Raw genomic sequence first — 21,670 nt, 5'->3', positions numbered from 1 at the left:
ACCGGGATAAAGTTAAAGCGAGAGTAATAAATCTTCTCGTGGCCTATAATTAAACCATTCCATTTTATTTTCCCTTGCAATTGGAAATTTCTCTTCTATCGATCTTAGAAATTAAACTATTTTTTTTAATATAGAAATATCGATCGAAAGGAATTTTTTTTCAGACGCGTTTTCTCCTTTTATTTTCTTTTTTTTTAAACCAATTTGCACGCGAATGTTCGATCGAGATAAAAAAAGAAAAAAAATTGTCTCTGCGCTGTTTTAAATATTTTTAATCATTACCGCGTATGAAATGATTTTCATTTCACCATAAAATTCGTCGGCAATTCAAACGTCTCGAAACGTAAATCCTATTTTCGTCCACGATTGAAGCGCTGCATCTTCATTACACGCATAAAGAAAATAACATTAACGTTGCTTGATACGCGGCTGCGTATCTTATTGACAATCGCCTTTCATTGCCTGTAGTAAAACACGTAATAAATCAGTAGTATGACGAATCGGTTAATAAATGAAAATATCTCTGTAAAAATTCTCAATGAGCATGTGTATGCTCACGCAATGGGGAACAGGAGAAAGGAAAAGTGTGATAATTTTTAGGGGAAAGTAAATAGAAATATTCTAGTTGTTCGCGCCGTTCTAATTGGCCGTGTCGTAAGAAAAGAATAATTATTGTCTTCCTAGGAAGGCAGAGAAGAAGAGGGCTAATAATTTGAAGAGAAGACAAAGAAATGACCTCACCACTTAATAATTCCACTCGTATCATCATCTCAACTTTGATTGCCGCAATAAGAATGCCGCCCCCTGATTTATCACGATTAATCTTTGTTTGGTACCGAGAACAGATCTTCTTTATCTTTCTCCTCGAAGCAATTATATTCGTAGAAAATCAGAATCGAATCTTAGAATCACGCAGAGAGATCAATTTCGAAAAATTAATCAGAAAACATTATGTGATCGTTCTATGTTAATTACGAATGATAAGAAAGAAAGAAATGTAAGAAAGTTAGCTTCGTTAAACTTTGTCAAAATTATCTCTCTCGTGTCTCTCCAATGTCAAAATTTGTCAAAGAATATCGGCGGAAGGAAATTATCTCTTGAATAGAACTATTCTTGACGGATTTATATAAAAATATATCTAGAATATTTCTGGTCTAATAATCGTAATAACTGTTCTCGGCGATTTTAAAAGCTAAATAAAAATCGTATCGCGAAAAATATCGGATTCCACCGATTGCTGAGGATCGTTTCTCGACTTATCACAGGTGGCTCGCCACGTTCGACCAACCGCTTAAATGGCAACTCCAAAAAAAACCACCTGCGGTTTCGATGCGACCGTTTCTTCGTTGTAAAAACTTTTATTAAGGGGGGGATGTGTATATTCGAAATCAATGCGCGAGCACGAATATCCGAAACAATAAATTCGAGCGATTTTCAATTTTCAAACGCAAAATTCTCCATTATTTTTCGATCAAATTAAACAAATTTTTTTATAAACGAAGAATACATAAAAGACAACGAATTTAACTACAATTTTTATCAAAAATTTTATTTTATTATTCCCGGATGGAAAGCGAATTCTATTTCTATTTCGAAAATTCTGTACCGCGTTTTTGCAATTTTTCAATCTTTTCAACTTCCGAGATTATATATATACCCGTTAATTATTTTCCTCCCTTTCATCGAAAAATTCTCATCGATATTCGTTTTCAATATCCAGTCACTATTCAATGACTATGCGAACACACTCGTTGCAGGGCTAATATAACGAAAACACGATTTCCTATATATATTCTGATACACAAGCCTGTGTGTTGCTCGCTCGTATCGAGCATGATTATTATTATTATTATTATTATTATTATTATTATTTGTACATCGAACGCGTATCGTCCGATGTTGCACGAAATTTTCAGAGATCCTTTCCACTATGTGTATGTGTGTGCGTGTATTGAGAAGGGGGGAGGGGAAGGGGCATAATATTTCTGGAAAATCCCTGTGATTCCGAGAGGAGATCCACCCGGAGAGAAGTTCGATTCGAAACAACAATGAGAATCATCCGGGAGGATTAAAGCGGGGGATTATTTTCCGGCACGAGAGTATCTGAATCGAAACGCCTGTGTTACGGAGAAAAGATTTTCCAGACATGATGTGGGGACGTGAATTATAATATATATATATATATATATGGATTGCACGCGTTACAATTAAATCCGCCAATCCGTGTAATTCTTGTAATTTTAAGTGCAACGATTCGTGTTGTGTTCAAATTTCTTTCTTTCTTTCTTTCTTTTTTTTTTTTTTATATCATTCGATGATTCCAATCGAGATAATAAAGTCGATAAAGTATTAATCCGTTCCATCATTTTATTAACAGATTTATCTTTTACACACAAAAATATTTTATACGAACGATATTTTATTTTAGATTAAATTTCGATCGAATTTATTGTCAATAGAAGAATATAATCGAGGTAATATATATATGAAAAATATTTGTTATCACGTTTATTACGAATATCGAGTTTGTCGATTCGTTTTGTTTCTAACAAGAAATGGAAATTAACAATCCCGTTTTACGCTCATTGTCCGGATTATTTTATTCGAATTGAAAAGAGATTTTTATCTTTTACATCGCGTGGATAAAAATTAATTTTTATTATTCTCTTATTGTTATTTATTTTTTTTTGTTTCGATGTTATAAATACGTGTAATATTAGGGAAGGATGTGATGTGATATATATAAAAGCGACACGTATATTATCGAGAACAAACAATATAGATAACGTAATTGCATTTAAGTATCGTTCTATATTGCTTTCTTGGAATTCAGCCCTTCGGGTGGTTTTATTTATTGTCCTTATAAGGAGGGTCGCTATTTTTATCGACCATATAATCATCCGACGACGTGTTTGGCCAAGGAAGAGGGATCGCTTACGAGGAGGAAACGCGAAATTGTTTGGAACTTTTCCGGTGTTCCGACCCTCATGTTTTCCTCGTTAATTCGACCTCTTAAATCCTCGCCAAATTCGAAGATATATTTGCCAGAAATTGGGCAGAAAGTGCTTCTCGAGGGTATTCAAGTTTTGACGACTCTTATTTTTTTTAATACGTCAGTGTTATTGCATTGTTACATTTGCAAATTATAGTTTGCAAATTTATAAAATTACTGTATATATATATCTATTTTTATTATCGAATATGCACTGCACAAATCAAAAGCTACGCCATTGTTTCTTTTTTAACAACAATTTTGGAAATAGTTTTCTGAAACGATAAAATATAAAATTAAAATTTGGAATGCTAAATTTATTTAGAAACTAATTAGTAAAAAATAATTAGTTGAGTATAAAATAATTAAAAAAACGAATATATTTTTATTTAAATCTAAAATAAAAAGAATTAAAAATTGTTGAGCTAATAATTTTTTTAGTATATAGAATTTATTTGCATAAAATGAAATATATAATCTATTAATAATTAAGAAGATTAATGTTCATGAAGTAATTTTAGTTACTGAAATTATATACTATTATATAAATTGGAATAAATTTAATTAATATTGATATTAAAAAAATTTATTTTCAGTTTATTATTTCATAAGAAAAAATTATTCAAAAATGGAAAGGAAAAATTCCAAGTTTTAAGAAAAATAAAATTAAAGATGTCTGATCATCAGAGTTGTCAGAAAAATTTCCTTCTTTCTCGATACTTTATCATCAATTTTATCACGATTCCTTTCTTCTTTACTATCAAAATCATACCTTTTTCTCAATGTTACTTTTTTTTTTTTTTTTTGAAAGTCATGGAGAGTAAAAAGAACGGTCCAACACGGTTTCTTGCTCAAGGCAAAAGTTTGCTCGAGATAATTTTGAATTAAAGTTATTCGTGTTTTCCCATTTACCAGCCAAAGTACTTTCAGTTTGTTCTGAGCGTACTAAACGCCAGCCACCGAAACACTATTCTCGAAACTCGGTAATTAGATCATCGTGGAGCGTCAACTATTTCGCTGAAACGTTGTAGTTTCGAGCAAATTCGTGGAGTACAATTGATCCTTGTGTATCATTCCCGAGGAACTGGCCCAACAATTCGGACACCTATCGACCACCTTTAGCCGAGGGAATCAAATACTGTATAATTTCGCAGCCTTAGTCCTCGAACCAAGTTTCCTATTCCACTTTAGAATTCAATCGCTTGTAACACCCTGGTGTCACGGTGATAGTAGTCAAAGCTTACCAATTTACCAAATTAATATTAGAAATGTTACTATTGATCGATATATACAACAGGATGGAACGGATGAGTTCCAAAAGCCAAATTATTTCGCCAACTTGGATTTCTTTAAGAGAGCTATTGATTTTTTTTATAGATAATTAATAAAACTTTGAACGAGAATTTTAATTTCGATAAAAAAAATTATCCAATTAAAATTCCATTTTTATCTGAATCGAAAGAATAAAGCATTGAGTTAGTATCTTTAATGTGTAATAATGTACAACATTTATTCTAGCATCCTAAATGATGCTTTCTTAATCTTAAAGAAAACACTGAATGCTGAAGGTAACATTTTTCTCGTTACAGTACATGGGTTCGTTTCCTGTGGCAATTCCCGACATTGCCAGCCGTGCTGAGTACGTGCGCTCCCAGTTGGAGACTCTCAGAGTGAGTACCCTTTCGGACAAAAATTTTCTGAAAATTTTTTTGCGAAACGTGATGGCTTCAAAGAAATAAACTTGGATATGTGTATATATATATATATACGTACATTTTGAGAATGAAATGAATTATTATTATTTTGCTTCAAGAATGAAAGTTTTATTAATTTAAAGTATACACGTATCGATAAGATTAATAGCAAAATCGTTTAAAGGAACTGCACAAAGTTCAGTTAGATCAGACAATGAAGAGTGTAAGAGCGAGTTAAGTAAATATTGAATTTTCATTCGTGCATACAGGGCTCGCATTTAATCCGAGCATGGTATGCACGTGGGACCTCGTTTGTCACTATACGATAATTACAGAGGTTAAATTTATGTGTACCATATAAGCATGGTGTGTATATATATATATATATATATATATATATATATATATATATATTTGTATGTTTGTAATATTACATTTCCATAAACGTGATTACTGCTAGTAAGTTGCAAGTTCGAGTTATCAAATTAGTTGAGAATATTTATATCAATCGTATGATGTATTTTTACTATTTTTAAAAATTAATTTCACAAAGGTAATAAAAGGGATGATAAATCTTCGTCAATTCGTACAACGTCATTTCATCCTGAAATTTAATTTTGCAACTTGCATGCAATGTTAAAGCTCACCAAAAAAATACGAAAACGAGATTTTAATTTTATTCAATCTTTATAAAACATATAAAACACAAAAACTTTATGGAAATTTCGCGAAGAATGAATACTTAATGCTCTTGAATAAAATGTTCTCTTAAAAAAGTTTTTTAATTGTGCATTCAACTTTATCTATTCTTTCTCACAATAAAATTTAATATAAATTTATCATCTTTAAATACAAAATAATTCTATCTATCCTCATTTTTTAATTAATTTATTTTAAATTTCCATAAAATTCCACTCCTTCGATAAAAGATCCAGATAGAAGAACGTATTCCATCCCCTAAATAAAATTCTCTTGCACAAACAGTTCAAAAGAAATTTCGCACAACTATTACGCCATTTCTTAAAATAAGAAACGAAGAACAGAAAAAAAGAAAAAAGAAAACTCGTAAAAGATAACTCGATACTTGACTCGCAAGTTGGACAGACAGTTCCACGAGATATTCGCGTATCACTTACCCGGATGCATTTTCCAAACGAGGGAGGAGGAATCGGGCGTTGGTGAACGAGGCGCGGTGGCGCAATTAACACCGGTGTTGCGCCGGTTTCCTTGGGCTAATTAGGCAGAACTTACAAGCGGGTTTGTAACCGCGGGTGCAACGCGCCGAATCAAACAACAGATTTGCGGCTCGAAATAAACTTCGTTTCACCCCGGCTTTATTATTGTAAGCTACGTTATTACTGTAAACCTAGTAATGACTACCGACTACCCCTGAAGGGATCAGCAGAATTTCGGTGCACCGAGTTTCATCAGAGTTTGAATATTTGCCTGTGGGAGCGAGGGCAATCCTCGCTCCTCCTCTCGTCGAGAGTGGTTGCCGGTCTAATCTTTTGCGCGTGTGTGCACGCACGCGTGTGCGACCGGCTGGTGGCGGTAGGCGAAAGCGTGTACGTGACGGTGAAACCGGGAATTATGAAGGCTGAATTTTATGAAGGCATTAAAGAATATCTCGTGCCACTTTTCGCCGTGCTGGTATTCCATTAGACTCCCTCCTCCCCCTTGATGGACAGATTTCCATGAATACACTCCGCGGTTGCTTCCCACCCCCCTCTTTCCACCGCCCGTCGCGGAAAGGAGAGCCGAAGATATCAACGCGCTCTTCGAGTAGTTTTTCGTGCTCGTCTTTATTCTCCCCCTCCCCGCTTATCCCAATGTTTATGCGTCCAGATTAATCTCCTGTTTTCACGAAACCACCCCCCTTCGACACTACGAAAATTTTTAATTCGAGTAAACCTTTAAACTTAAAACGTGCGATTAAAATATTTTAGATTCGAGTGTCGGTTTGATTTTATTTATTTATTTATCCTAGGTTTCTTAAAAAATCGATCGTTCAATTACAGTAGAAGATTGACGAGTTAAAAGTTGATTAGATTTTATAATTCGAGTAAACTTTTAAACTTAAAACGTGTAATTAAAATATTTTAGATTCGAGTATCGAGTAATCTTGATTTTATTTATCCTAGGTCTCTTAAAAATCGATCGTTCAATTACAGTAGAAAATTGACGAGTTGATAAAAGTTGATTAAATTTTATAATGGATACACAAGTAAATATATTGAAATCTATTAAAGATGGTAAGAAAGTTGAATATTGAGTTAAAAGTTGATTAGATTTTATAATTCGAGTAAATCTTTAAACTTAAAACGTGCGATTAAAATATTTTAGATTCGAATATTTTAGATTCGGCTTGATTTTATTCATTTATTTATCCTAGGTCTCTTAAAAAATCGATCATTCAATTACAGTAGAAGATTGACAAGTTAAAAGTTGATTAGATTTTATAATTCGAGTAAACCTTTAAACATAAAACGTGCGATTAAAATATTTTAGATTCGAGTATCGGCTTGATTTTATTTTTTATTTATCTTAGGTCTCTTAAAAAATCGATCGTTCAATGATAGTAGAAGATTGACAAGATTAAAAATTGATTAGATTTTATAATGGATACACAAGTAAATATATTGAAATCTACTAGAGGTGGTAAGAAAGTTGTATTCGGATTCGATTTTCGTACGCGCCTGTCCCAATATCAAGTTTCCTTAGTAAGCGACATTTATGGGATAGAAAAGGAGCATCGGCTCGTTGATATCAGCGAATGATTCCCGTCGTTTCCTTTTATCCGCTCGAGTGTGATTTTCGCCTCATTTAGCTCGCCAGCGTATAAAATATGAACGCCTAAAAAGGGTGATGAGATGGATATGCATTCGCGCCGCGCTTACGCTTTAAGCAAGGCGAGCTTTAGGGAAATCCGAATTCCCGTGGAATACGCGGGAACGGGGCGAACTTTTTTATCCTCCCGTGTGTATGCAAAAGCGACGAGCGTAGCGACGACGAAGATCCGGCGAAAAGTGAGAATCCGGCGGCAGTTTTTCCGAATCAAACGTTAAACAGTTATGCAAACGTGATTACTTTGTTTCGAGTTTCACCTCGATTATCCTTGCCTCTTTTTCTCGCATTACATTACACCAACCAAAGTTAATCGGAACGAGTTGAAAGGAAAAATTGTTCTTGACTCTCGATCGAAACTTTGAATAAATCACGCGTGCGAAAGAGTCCGAGACCACCGCTTGTTTGTTAAATTCCTTCGTGGCGAAATTTTAGAATTCGTTCGAAAGGATTGGAGAGGGATCGGGTTTCAACTGTAGTAGCAAAATTTATCCACCGGAAGTAAGTTGGGTGGACGCGTTGGTTTTCTCGGAAAGCCAAGTTACGAATCATGGACATATCTCGAGGAGGGAGAGAAGGTTTAATTATAGATATTCGTGGTACAATAAGCGAGTAAAGTTCTCCTCTTTTCGCATATTTGTGAACACGCGAACCGGAAATTGTTATTTCGCTTTTCACTCAGCGGAGACCAATATCTTGATTTTCCTCCTCCCCGTTCGTTCCTTCAGTTTAATAGAGCGGAAATATGCGGTACTTGCGGTTGTAGACGGTTTTAAAGCGTGAGGTAAAAGGTAAATGGTGTAAAAATCAGGCAGATAAAAGAGGCGGAGGAAAATTCCTTGTTCACCCCGTGGAATACAATGTTACCTCGATACGTCACGAGATACGAAATGAAAAGGAAAAAAAAAAAAAAAAGGAAAAGCTTCTTTCGGAAAAGTCCATTTTAATTCACAAAATCTGAAGATAAAATATAAATACTCTTTCGTCGAAAACTAACTTTCGATCTTGTACATTGAACAACCTGTAAAATGTTTATAAATTTTAAATCGGCCCACGAATCGAAAACGTATCGTCGAGGGAGTATCGCGAGATACGAAGAATGATATTAAATTGGAACGTGATGCTATAACGCGAGTGCCTATGTATAAAACGTTACGTATCCGGTTTAACATTTTCTTCCTGTTAAAAAAGAAAAAAAAAAGAAAAATATCGTACGTGTACACGCGCTTGTATATGGTGGTTTTGCTCGAGGAGGGAAGCATTACTTTGTTAAAAAGCAGGTTCGCAACTGGTGTCAACCGAGCGTTAATATTTCTTCCTCCAGTTTACAGGACAATACGATGTGCAAATAAGGAACGGCGAAGGGAAGGGAATGGGACGAGCGGAGGAGGAGGAGGAGTGAAAAAAAGACGAGCGTAGTAAACCAGACTGCTGAGTAGTCTGTGTTTACTACGATATTATATTATACCCTTCTTCATTGCGGCGGCAACCGGGGAGAAATAAAGCTTTTCCATTTATACCCGATTTTTCCTTTCGCTCGAAATTTCCTCCTCTCTTCTCCTCCACATATATGCATCTTCCTTTCTTTTCCTTTCTTTTCTTTCTTTTTTCTCGACGTTAATTCTCGACTCCTCCTCAGGAACGAAAATTCCACGTAACGAGATCGTCTCTAATTTTGTTTTTCACGCTTAAACTTCCATCCATTTCTGTTTTATCGCCTGTTTTATTGTTATTTATCTATTCACGCTCGTCGCATCGCGCACGAGAATTTGACGAAATTTATTTAAATAAACGAAACTTGGTTTCATACGTGCAACTGGGGCGGAAAGAAAGATAATTACGCCTGTGCTCCACCGTTTAAGCGGAGATTTCGCATCAAGTGGGGCGAGAATACGCAAGAATTCGCACGAAACATGTTGAATACAAATTTTTACCGGAAATCACGGAGGTGAAAATTTTTAACTAAAAAGAAAAGAAAGGGGAAAAAACGAATCTCCGCGCTTTTAAATCATATTTTTCGATGCACGTGGAGTGAAAAAAAAAAATATATTTCGCGTTCATTCACGAAGAAATAAATCGATCAAACTTAAGAAAATTTGCGACTTGGTAAATACGTACTTTTTAACCATCTTCTCGACCCGCCGCATTGTACTGCCAAGTATTAAAGAAGTTTCTGAACAGGATTTCGTTGAAATGACGGGAGGACACCGTGACACGATCCAGAAATTTCATTACGCTGTAAACTAGTATGTACGCTAGAAACTTTATCGTGTTTTTAAAATACGCCAGTCGTTTCATTATTTTCTTTTTTTTCTTTCGCGGAAAATTTCGTCGTGCGATTCGAAAATTCGACCCATATATATTTTCTATATCTTTTTATTTTCCGTTCGAAGAATTCTAGATTAACCATAGTGGAATCATTAATATCGAAACCAGTTGCAGCGAGTTTAAACTGTTCGCCCGAGTTGAAAAGAGGAAGCTTGAAGAGATTCGCTTTAAAGGGTCGAGGAGCTTCCCATGTGCTTGTATTTAAAATAAAAGAAAGCCCCATTGTCGGATATAAGATTCATTAACGAAAGTCGAGTTATGTATTTGTTGTGAAGTGTCGAGATTCGAAGCGGTTCGTGCTAATTCGAGCGAAAATGACGCGCAGATAAGCGTAAATATCAATAGCCGATGAATTGCTCAATCATTTCGAGTGTGAATTTTAAATTGTGCCAAATAATTTTTCGAGTATTCCAGTGATGGAATAAAAAGAAGAGGTATCGAAAATATTAAATTTCTTTCATTCATCATACGTGACAAAATAATATTCTTTAATCTTTGATTGATTGAACGATATTTCAGAGATAAATTTAGAGACAACTGTTACAATTTTGTATCCCAGAAAAGAAATCTTCGATTTAAAATTTCGATACATAACTGGTGGGATTAAAAAGTATTTATGGCTGTCGCGAATTAATTCTTCTCGAGCGAATTGCGTCACGTAAACGACTCGACGCGTGTAAAATAATTCGATATATCGAAAATATCGCGTCCTCTCGAGCAACTTGTCGATTTTCGTCGATTCCTCCGAGAACGTCATTGCGTTACAAACCGGGGGGATAGAAGAAGAAGATACTCGAGTCTCTCGGGCAAGGTCAACGAGTTTTGAACGCGAATAAAAAGCGCAATTGACGAGGGTTGTACGGGAGGGGAGAGGAACGGGGGGATCCGTCCCTCCCGTGTACTAAATTGTACGTCTTCGTGGCCGAGTTCGAAATTAATGAAACACCGAGTTCGAACGCTGCCAGTTCCTTTCAAATTCTCGCTCGTTTCAGATATATGTAAATCATCGAATTTCCATTTAACGAATCTCTGTATGTTCTTTTCTTTTGTTAGATTGATTCGACGAAAAGAATATTTTTCAAGGAATTTGTTCAACGTGATGAGATATGTTCAACGATTGAACAATGTTCTACGTGAAAGATAGATTGTAAATTATAAATTTAGAGAAGAAGAGATATGGAAGATATATCGGAATAGAAAGGATAGATGAAGAAGCGAGGGAAGAGAAAGAGAGGGGGAGCAATAATGCGAATTGATCTGAACTTTAATTGGAAATTGGATCAAATTTACCCGAACTTTTAATTGAAATTTAAATGCACAAATCATTTCGGAATCCGCCAACGGTTAAATTTAAATACAAAATTTTTCTTCCAAGTTGTTAAGTAAGGGAGCTTGATCACGATCCAATTCTGACCCCGCAAATATTAATCACACCGTGTAAATTTGAATATCCTTTTCCTGTATTGTTTGGACTTGTATCGATATAAAACATTAGAAATCAATTTATAACACTCTTATCGATACTCGTCGATACTCGTCGAACGATTCGTACCCGGTTAAATGAACCGTGCTACGATTTCAAAAATCTATATTTATTATACGGGAGTGGAAAGTGTCACGCGTTTGTCGTTCCTTTTTTTTTTTCCTTTACTTCTTTATTACACGGTAAAGTTTACATATTTACAAAAGAGGAGGAGGGAGGGAGGGAGAGAGGAGGATACATGAAAAAGCTGTTTCTGAGCGATGCGTTTCACCATCGCCGTGACGTAAGGCGGACGACATCGATACATTGGGATACCAGCGTAAGGGCAATGGATGTTTCGCATTGTCGTACGAATACCCGACTATAAATTTCAACCGAGGTGTTGCAATTTATGAATACGTTTGACAGATTGAAGTACAGATTGTAGAAATCATCTAATTACCATAAATATTTTCACTCTTCGAATTCGACGTCCGGGAACAAATACTGTGGACTCGCGAAGAAGCTTCGATTCACGAAGCAATCATCTACTGAAAATCCTTTGGCAACGTTTGTTCGTATCGTTAATAACGACAATACTCGACAATACTTTTATTCTTTATCCATCTTTTCCCGTCCTCTCCTCCATAGTTTCACCGATGCTCTCCAATCTTTCTCTCTTTCTCTCTCTCTCCCTTTCTCTCTTCCTCCGTAATATTTCGATTGCGTCCTTTGTCCCTTTTGTTTCGTAGAGGCGCGGTGGGATGAGTCGGTGTTTTGCGAGAAAGATAATAAAGCGTATTCCGCCCTGTCCCTTCGCTTTCCTCCCCGTTTTCCCGCGAAAACGATCCCGCGCCCTGCCCGGATAAAAATCTTTCGGGAAGGAAGCTACGCAGGCCCGTATGCGTCATTTCTGAGTGCACTCTAATTATTCACGCACGACGAATCATATCCATAGAAATAAAAGAAAACGTTTTGAACGTTTCCCATCTACTTTCCACTGCGGCCGTTCTTTTCAATATCACTCGTCTCCTCCGATTAGTATAAGCCTCCGAGCTACGCAGATGCTCTCTCTTTCTCTGTTTCTCTCTCTCTTTTCTTCTTTTTTGTTTATTGCTTACAGAGAAATATTGTAAAAATTGACGAGTATTCGTTTGCACCACGTTTATTCGCTTCTCCTAAATTTTTCCCCGTCCCAAAACTTTCTAAAACGTTAAAAATCAGACTTTATAATTATCCCGATGCTCTCGTGCAAATTGTACTCGACGAATAAAAGACCCGATATAAATTTGTTTATAGTTTATCGTGTTGGTTAATAGAAAATGTCAGAATTTTAATTAAAGCCGGGCTCAACGAGAGCGAACGAAATTTAATTTCATTACCGGTGTTAATTAATATACCCGCGCGTGAAATTACGCATTGCTTGGAACTTTATTATTATTATTATTATTATTATTATTACATCGAGTGCTGTTTTCTTTTTTTTTTTTTACAAAATAATACGATTAATTCTTTCCTTCCCGTTTTTCGAAATAATTTCTTCTCGCAGAACACCGTATTTCCCTTTCTATCGATTCTAGATTTTTCATAGATCATTTCTATCGATTTTAGATTTGGGGGGAGAGAAAATATTTCGAAATCGGATAATATCATCTCCTATATTAATTATTCATCTTCAGATACCTTCTTTTTACATCGGTTCGTGCAACATTTCTTCCAATGCCTGGCCAAAATACTTTTTATCACAGCGAGCATTTACGACCGATAAAACGCGCGGGGACGATTATATTCGGACGAAACGATTGGTCGTTTCCATATCAGTCAGCCCGGATTTTCATCTTTCTCTTCATAGTTTAGGCTACGAGTTTTCAATCTGTCCTCCTTTCCTCTCTTCGTCTCCTCTCTCTCTCGATCGAAAAGGGGAGGGAGGAATCCGATTCGAATAAACGAAACTCGATTATTATCCCGCGGATGTTACGAGTATCAATATTTGCCCGAAACGAAATAAAATCGTGTTTGCTAAATTTTAAATGATCCTTCCCAATGATAAAAAACGCGAAGCGAGAAAATGGATGGGATTGATTGGTATGCGGCGATAACTGTAAGAGAGAGAGAGAGAAGTATTTGTTCGTCGTGTTTGGTGTTGTTTCATTTTTCGTCTGGAACGTGTCTGTAATCCGTAACGCAACGCGGTTGAGCGGTTAGTATAATTGTTTTGATCAGATTCCAGGAAAGATCTGTCAATTCTAGCAATTGTTAATCGATAAGTAAGATTCTTCGATAACGTATTATATTTTAAGTATCGCATGGAATCTATAGTTTCGTCCGTGTTCTCCTTCGTCGCAATTTTCTGTACAAGAAAATAGTTACACAGAGATTCGTAAAAGTTTATTCGTTCCGTCGGGATGCAATTCAGTTCAAAAAGTCGTAACAACGGGGTATTATACCTCGGCGAGGTATAAGTTTAATATAAAGTGAAAGTAGCGAGATCACCGATTCCGGGGACAATGTATGGGGCGATAAATTCGCGCGTAAAAGCGCGATTTCGTCGTTGTAATCGAATTAGCTTCTCTCCCTCCCTTTTTTTTTTTTTTTTTTTTCACTTCGAAGCGAGTCCTGAGGTAAAAGTGGCGGTGACACGCCTCGAGAACACGTACACACTTGTATGTTAACAACCCTAATTGGGAATTCTGTTTGAGTAACATAGTGGATACAGTAGTGAGCGTGAAATTCCACGAGGGAAAAGTTTGCGTGAGATCGTTATAAAAACTTAGGCCGAGGTTAGTCGACCTCGTGTGGTGTATCTTGGGCCGATTGGATATGCAGGAAGTAGTAAAGGCAGCCGTGTAGGAAACAAAGAAACGTGTTCGCAAGAGAAATAATAAAATTTAGTAGGGAAGTTGACTTGTCGAGTGATCTTTCGCAATGTTCGTGAAAAAGGTTTAAATTGTTGTGCACGCATAATATTTGCTTAGTAACTGCATGCTATTCTTTTCGGATATATATGAATATTTTACAGCGTCGCTTTTGTGCTAAAACTTTGCGCGCAACTTGATTATTATACACCGCGTTTCATGGTCTTCAATTCTAAATATTCAAAATAACTTTTCAGTTTGCACACGCTTTTACATCCAAGTCGAAGGTAAAAGGTTGCCTTTAATATATATTGAAACCATATTTTTCTCTACTGTTACACGTTATATATTTTATCTCGCCTCTCCCTTACGCAAAATTTGTCCCAGAAAATAATTGATGATGCGATGAAAAATATCGTTTCACGAGTTTCCAAAATTTTGTAAACATAACAAAAATGAATTCAAAAAGTCAGCAAGGATAATAATTATCCTTCGGTTGAAATAAACGATTGAAGAGATAAAAAGGAAAGAAAAGAAATTATTATACTATAATTTTACTTCCTTTCAATTAATGATTCGAAAAATTGGTACGGAAGATTTCTAGAAAAATTAATTATCGGTGCATTGTTTCAAAAATATGTTATTGACAATAAAAAACGGTATCCCCCACTGGTATTCCCACTGGACATAAAAATTGCAATCCGTTCTCGATGGAAATTCCAATTGCAGGAAATTTGGCGTAATGAATGAAGAAATGGGTTTAACTCGCGGTTGCGTATATCCGGGGATTCGAATTAAATTGAGAATATTTAGCCGGGAGTGAGAGGGGAAAAATGACGGTGTAGATTAACGAGAATTCATTTGTCGAGGTGAAAACGATCCTGTGTGAACAATCGGAGCCTTTAACCGGGACAAATTTCGAGTGTCGCGGGTAAGTTGTCAAAGCCACCTGCTGTAATTGCCAATTACATTGGTCGTTTTCACCTCGGTGTCAAATGACTCTCCGCTTTTTTCCCGTAATGTATCCAGCTGCTGCACACTTTGTGGACACCACAATTATTAGAAGCTTAAAGAAATACACGGTCGGTCGAAGTTGTCGTTGTTTGTCAATTGTTGAAATTATTTTTCAAGAATACATTATGGGAACAGAAGGAACTTTGATTCATTTTTCTTTTACAACACAGTTGTGGAAATTCCTGTTAAAACGTACGATTTCAGGATTCGACGAAGAAATTTTATCAATTAATTAAAATTCAAAAGAATCTCCTTTGGATTTTCTTCATTCTCGATGAAGAAAATGAAAAAGAAAAAGAAAAATGTCGTTAAATTGTGAATTAATTGGATGCGGCCGCGGTGAAATTGGCTCCGGGAAGAATCTGATTCTCTTCTTGGAATCTAAAAATCAAATCGATGGTCCAGTACTACGGAGGAATGTAATTCGATCGAGAGAAAAATCCAATAAACACATTCCACGGTGGCACGGCATATTAGCATAAAACGACTTTCTTCTTTTCTGCCTTTTGCCCCGTCTATTCCCGAATACCAATATTTTCTGTTCGGCCGAGTCGGCAAAGAAACTTATTTATATTTGACGTTGTTCGACGCCACGATAAATTCGCAGCATTTCTAGAGAGAGAGAGAGAGAAAAATGTATAAATTAATGCAGAACGTTTCTTAAATAATTGCGTTTGTATGCAAATGCGTGTATTTATCATTTTCGTTCGATCAGAAGAGATGGTATCGTGGATACATAATTTCTATATATTTTTTTTCCCCTCCCCCTCCTCCCTGGCGAAATTGATAATGCGGTAATAATTAATTTCCAGAGATAAAAATCTCTTTATTTGAAATACCAATCTCGAGTTTCGAGTCTCGAGGAATAAATTAATTTCTATCCATTTTTTAAAATCGGTATTTTTTACAAAATTATGAAAATTAAACGATATTTCGATTAAATATACGTATTACTATTATTGTTACTAGTTAATGTAAGATTCTATCTCGTAACAGAGCAAACAAAGGAAGTAATAACACGATCCGTGACGAACTATGGATTTGTAAGCAACGTACGAATGTTACAAATTACGGTTCGTTTCTTCGGTGAATAGGTCATTCCAATAAATTAATCGAAATAATTCTGCTGCCTGTCACGCCTTTATCGTGACTCTCTACCCTACATTCAAAAAAAAAGAAGAAGAAGAAGAAAAGAAAAGAAAAAGAACCGGGATATACGAGTGGAAATTTATCACAATGTCCAACGTCATAGTGGAGGATGTCGACATCGCCTCTCACCATCGATCGAGAGACGAATGATTTTTTGTCAAACTGCTTTGAAAAACTTTCTCCTTCGACAATCTCACGCCACGCAACATTTGTTAACAAATATTAATCGAATTCAATTATTCGATCATTTCCAATTTTCACAACAATGTCGTCTACGATCGTCTCCTCTTAATTTCATCCTTCCTTCCTTTCGTCGATCCTTCTCGCGCGTATGGAAGTGAGGGAGGGGTGAAGGGCGAGGCAAGAATTGGAAATCGGTGTGGTTCGGCGAAGCAATACGTTAAATTCGAAAGGACGAAACGGATGGAATCCCGCGCGCAAACCCTAAACGGAGGCTCGCATGCAGGCTAATCACAAGAGTGGCACGCCGTCGTGCATCCCTGATGAGAATCTCCTCTTTGGACTCGGCGTACGAAGGACAACCTGTCGCGCGGCAAACTTCCGGGGGAGGCTTATGGCTCCTTTGTGCAAGACGTGGTGCAATTACACGCAATTGCTCGAGCTGTCATTTTCCAGCCCCCGGCCCCCTCCCCTCGCTCCTGCTCTTCTCCTCCCCATCCGTCCCGCTCCCGTCCCCTGTTCCTCTTTATTCTCCGCTTCTTCTCTCTCTCTATCTCGCTCCCCCTTTCTCAAAAGATCCTTTGTAGGCGTTTTTATTGCCGTATATACCCACGTATCCTTTCCATGGGCGTAGCCAGGACTTGGTTTAAGAAGAGGAGGAAGAGGAGAGGGAGGGGCAAAAGTAAGGCGGTGGAACGAATTTTAATTTTATTTTAATAGAGGCTCGTGCCTCTGTGGATGTTAACACGTTTGGAGGGGGAGAAGGATTTGGGTCAAAGTCGATCGTCTTCGCGGATCTTTTAAGTTAAATTTGCAATTATAAAATTACGAAGAATTACGTTTAATTTACTAAAGCTAAATTTTTTCTTTGCAATTTTTATATTTATAATATTCCACGTCATATTTAATTTTCCTTTCCTCGCAAAAATCGTATTTTGCTGGGATAATTTTCACCCATCGTTCTTTTATAAAAATAGAAATGCATCGCGTTAGAAGAAACGTATCGCGTTCCTGAATATTCAAAAAATTTCCTTCCACTCGATCCTCTTCTACTAAATTTGAAATAAGTACAAAACATATTTATGAAATAATTACAAATTTTTCGAACGTTCGAATTTTCTTCATCCTGGCTACGCCCATGCCCCCTCCTCTCTCCTTCCCTCTCTTTTCCTCCGACGATGTCCGGCTCTTTTTTCTCGTTGGTGTCGAATTCATCCGGTTTTTCCCTCCGTTCCCTTCCCCATCCTAGGGGATCTTTCGCGTAGAGACTCGTCCCCTTTAGATCGAAGCAAGTCGAATCCACGGTTCATCCTCGTCGCTGAATGCGATCCTTTTAATGGCATTACGCGTTTACGGCGCAGTAAGCTCTTTACTACACCAACGTGAACCAACGTGGGACCAACCCGTGGACGAGATTTAATGCAACACCCTTGATTTATGACTTCCTGAACGCGCGAGATTTCTAGGAGGAAGAAGGAAGGACGCGACTTCTCGATCGTTCCCTCGATGGATTATTGCGGATTATATCCGTGGAAAAGTTGGTCCTTTTCTCTTTTTCTCTCTCTCTTCTATTTTTCTTTTGCATCGCCGCAGAGAATGAGTAGTGAGACACGCGGTCTCCTACGCGGCTTCGACGCGACGAGATCTCCCCATCTCCCATCTCCGTGGATTGCTCAGAGATGCATCGATGCTCGGCAGGCTGCAAAGTTTCTCGTTAAAAAGTTTTCTTGTTAGAGATTTTTCTTGTCCCTCGTGTGACAACTCGGCCTGTGTCGTGCCGTTATCATTCATTTACACCTTGCTTCTTTTCAATTCCGTTTTCCCCTTTCTCTTCTCGCGCTCGTCACGCTCCTTTTTTTCGTCCACGAGTTATTACCAACATTTCAAACGTCTCTTCTCTCTCTTTTACAACGTTGGATCAATGGAACGTTGGTCACGCCGGCGAATAATTTGATCGCGTTTCTTTCTCGCTCGCAACTTTTCTCCCGACTCTTCGTTCCCGAACTTGGACTCTCGAAAAACGAGCAGTTTATCCCAGTTTATCGGTTTCGCTCGTCGCGATCGGTCGAAGAATCGCCAAATCAATTCGCTTCCGATCAATCGCCTCCTTTCCAACGACCAACTTTCGCCGGTTCTCCTTTTCCTTCCCCCCTACTCCACGCCGCTATCGTCTTCCAATGAAGCAGAAACATTAGAACCAGTCCCGCTCCATTCTCATCCGTCCATCCATCCGTTCATCCCGCGGAGGGAGATAGAAAAATAGAAATTGTAATCCAGCGTGTCCTGGCTGGTTGAAACGACGAGAATAAAAATCGACGTACAGCTCGACGACCAGCTGGCTTCGAATTTCCATTGTTCGCGAAACCATTGAGGAATCATAGAGAAAGTCGGAGAACTGGCTCCAGCTAACCGGGCACACAGTTTTGTAGACAGGTCTCTGAAACGGCAGACAAGTCGTTGTCCTCCTCATCGTGATTCCACTTTCTTGCTCGTTCGTGATCGTGGTAGTCTCGATCGTCGTTCCAGTCTTCGTCGTCGTCGTCGTCGTCGTCGTCGTCGTGTTTGTGGTGGTCGTGGTTCTTGTCGTTGACGACGTCGACGATATAGGTCAAGCGTAGCTTGTAGCGAGCTGCCTGTTCTCATTAAACACCTCCAGGCTGCGTTCAATGAGTGTGGAGATTGCCATCTTTTGCACACCCACTGTCGAGTCTACTCCTCCTCCTCCTCCTCCTCCTTCTCTTCCAATTTTCTCTCTCTCCCTCCATGAAACCTCTCCGCAGTCTTTCCAGTATCTTCATTACCGTGGCTACGTAGCTCCACGATGTTTCGCCGAGGTACACGTGTGTTTTCAAAGCTACTTCAACCGCGCCCACATTACCATCTTCACATTTTTGCCTAGGTACCATTGTTCGCTTCGCTCTCTTCCTCTCTTGCCTCTTTTGCAAATTTTTTGGCGCTTCTTCGTCCGTTCACCTTGGCCATTCTTCTTTCCTTCTTTCTAACGAGAGCATCGCCATCGTTTATCAAAGTAAAAATTTAACCTTAAATTAATTCAGAAACTTTTCGAGAAATGTCTCGTACGTTTGTCAGACGATATATGACAAACATTCGACAAACTAATATTCTTACATTGCCTCTTTTGCAAATTTTTTGATGCTTCTTCGTCCGTTCATCTTCTTTTCTTTTTTCTAACGAGAGCATGGCAATTGTTTATCAAAGTAAAAATTCAACCTTAATCTTAAATTAATTCAGAAACTTTTCGAGAAATGTCTCGTACGTTTGTTAGATGTTATATCGAGAACAATTTAATATATCATCAGACACACATTCGACAAACTAATATTCTCACATTGCCTCTTTTTAAATTTTTTGGCGCTTCTTCTTTTCTTCTTTCTAACGAAAGTATCGCCGTTTATCAAAGTAAAAATTTAATCTAAATTAATTCAGAAACTTTTCGAGAAATGTTTCGTATGTTTGTTAGATGTTATATCGAGGAGAACAATTTAATATATTATCAGACACACATTTGACAAACTAATATTCTCACATTGCCTCTTTTGCAATTCTTTTTTTCTTTTTTCTAACGAGAGCATCGTTTATCAAAATAAAAATTCAACCTTAACCTTAAATTAATTCAGAAACTTTTCGAGAAATGTCTCGTACATTTGTTAAATATTATATCGAGGAGAACAATTTAATTATCAGACACACATTCGACAAACTAATATTCTCACATTGCCTCTTTTGCAATTCTTTTTTTCTTCTTTCTAACGAGAGCATCGCCACCGTTTATCAAAGTAAAAATTCAACCTTAATCTTAAATTAATTCAGAAACTTTTCGAGAAATGTACGTTTGTCAGACGATATATCGAAGAGAACAATTTAATATATTATCAGACACACATTCGACAAACTAATATTCTCACATTGCCTCTTTTGCAAATTTTTTGGCGCTTCTTCATCCGTTCACTTTCTTCTTTTCTTCTTTCTAACGAGAGCATCGCCATCGTTTATCAAAATAAAAATTCAACCTTAACCTTAAATTAATTCAGAAACTTTTCAAGAAATATCTCGTACGTTTCTCAGATGATATATGACACACATTCGACAAACTAATATTCTCACATTAGACAGATACACGTGGAACGACCGAAAATTTTCCACCCCTTTCTTTCCCACCATTGTCAACCAGTCGCCCCCATAAATTCGTATCGAAAACGTCTTTCTCGGGGAGAGATTCCCGATACATCTCTATATACGCAGAGGAAGGGGGGGGAAGGGCAAGAATCCCCCGTGTGTTTCTCGACGCCACTCCGCCTCGCGGATATGTGTATCCGCGCGGGCATCGACACATATCCAACGCGCGATCTCGCGCGTTTCAACGAACGAGTGTGGCATCGCACACCTGCACACAAAACTCCGTCCCCGAACGGGAGAGAGAGCCGTCGCATCTATGCGATCTCCGGCCACGGTTTAAGACGGCAGTCTGCAGTCTGTGCCCTGGCATTCCCGCGGGTCGTTGAACCTGGGTGATCACGTTGGAGAAGCCTTGTGCGCGAATATCTCCTCCCTTCCGTCTTCCTTTCTTCGGCCGCATCCCGCTCTCTCTCTCTCCCTTCCTCTCTCTCCGCGTGTGTAACGAAAATGCGTGAGCGCCTTTGTCGGTTATTGGCGGTTCCTTCGAACGAACGACGCGATCCGCTGTGTTTTCGAATTGCTTTTAGCGCGTGTATCGTCGATTACGTTACGTATCGATGTCAACGGTGGCGATCGATTCGATAACTGAGAGGTCTCGAGAGCGGTTTCGATTTCGACCGGGTCGAAAGTCGATTTGCCGTCGCTTTTCCGTTGTTATTATCGCTCTGTCCGTTACGAGGGTATTATTCCCGAGATCACGGGTATTTACATATGTTTGCGTACCGGTTGCGTATCGTTCCTTTTATCTGTTTGATCGTGAAAGCAGATACTTCATTGTTTCGTGCTCGCGCTCGTTCCTTGTAACGTTAATACAAGAAGTTTATGAGCCGTATCAGTGTCGCGCTTAATGTGTTACCGAGGAATGTAAAAGTGAATACACTGCGCCGCGCTCGTGTTCGCGTTCGCCGCTTCGTTCCAACGTTGCTCGCTCCTCGGAATGGGTGGCTTCGAGTTA

At 37.9% G+C, this 21,670-nt stretch overlaps 1 protein-coding gene across 4 annotated transcripts in view; it reads left to right on the top strand.

Moving 5' to 3' along the window:
* The window catches only part of LOC408803 (tensin-1), a 247,322-nt gene that overhangs the window by 55,275 nt on the left and 170,377 nt on the right, over positions 1-21,670 (top strand). For all 4 annotated transcript variants that reach the window (XM_026440250.1, XM_026440248.1, XM_026440249.1 and 1 more), the window contains exon 2: positions 4,582-4,662. In XM_026440250.1, coding sequence (XP_026296035.1) covers positions 4,585-4,662 — 78 coding nt within the window. In that variant the 5' untranslated portion in view covers positions 4,582-4,584. The remainder of the gene's footprint in view (positions 1-4,581; positions 4,663-21,670) is intronic.

The sequence above is a fragment of the Apis mellifera genome, linkage group LG4 (assembly GCF_003254395.2).
Source record: "Apis mellifera strain DH4 linkage group LG4, Amel_HAv3.1, whole genome shotgun sequence".
Lineage (NCBI taxonomy): Eukaryota > Metazoa > Arthropoda > Insecta > Hymenoptera > Apidae > Apis > Apis mellifera.
Note: the sequence above shows the minus strand (reverse complement) of the source record. Positions and strands in the feature narration are given on the sequence as shown.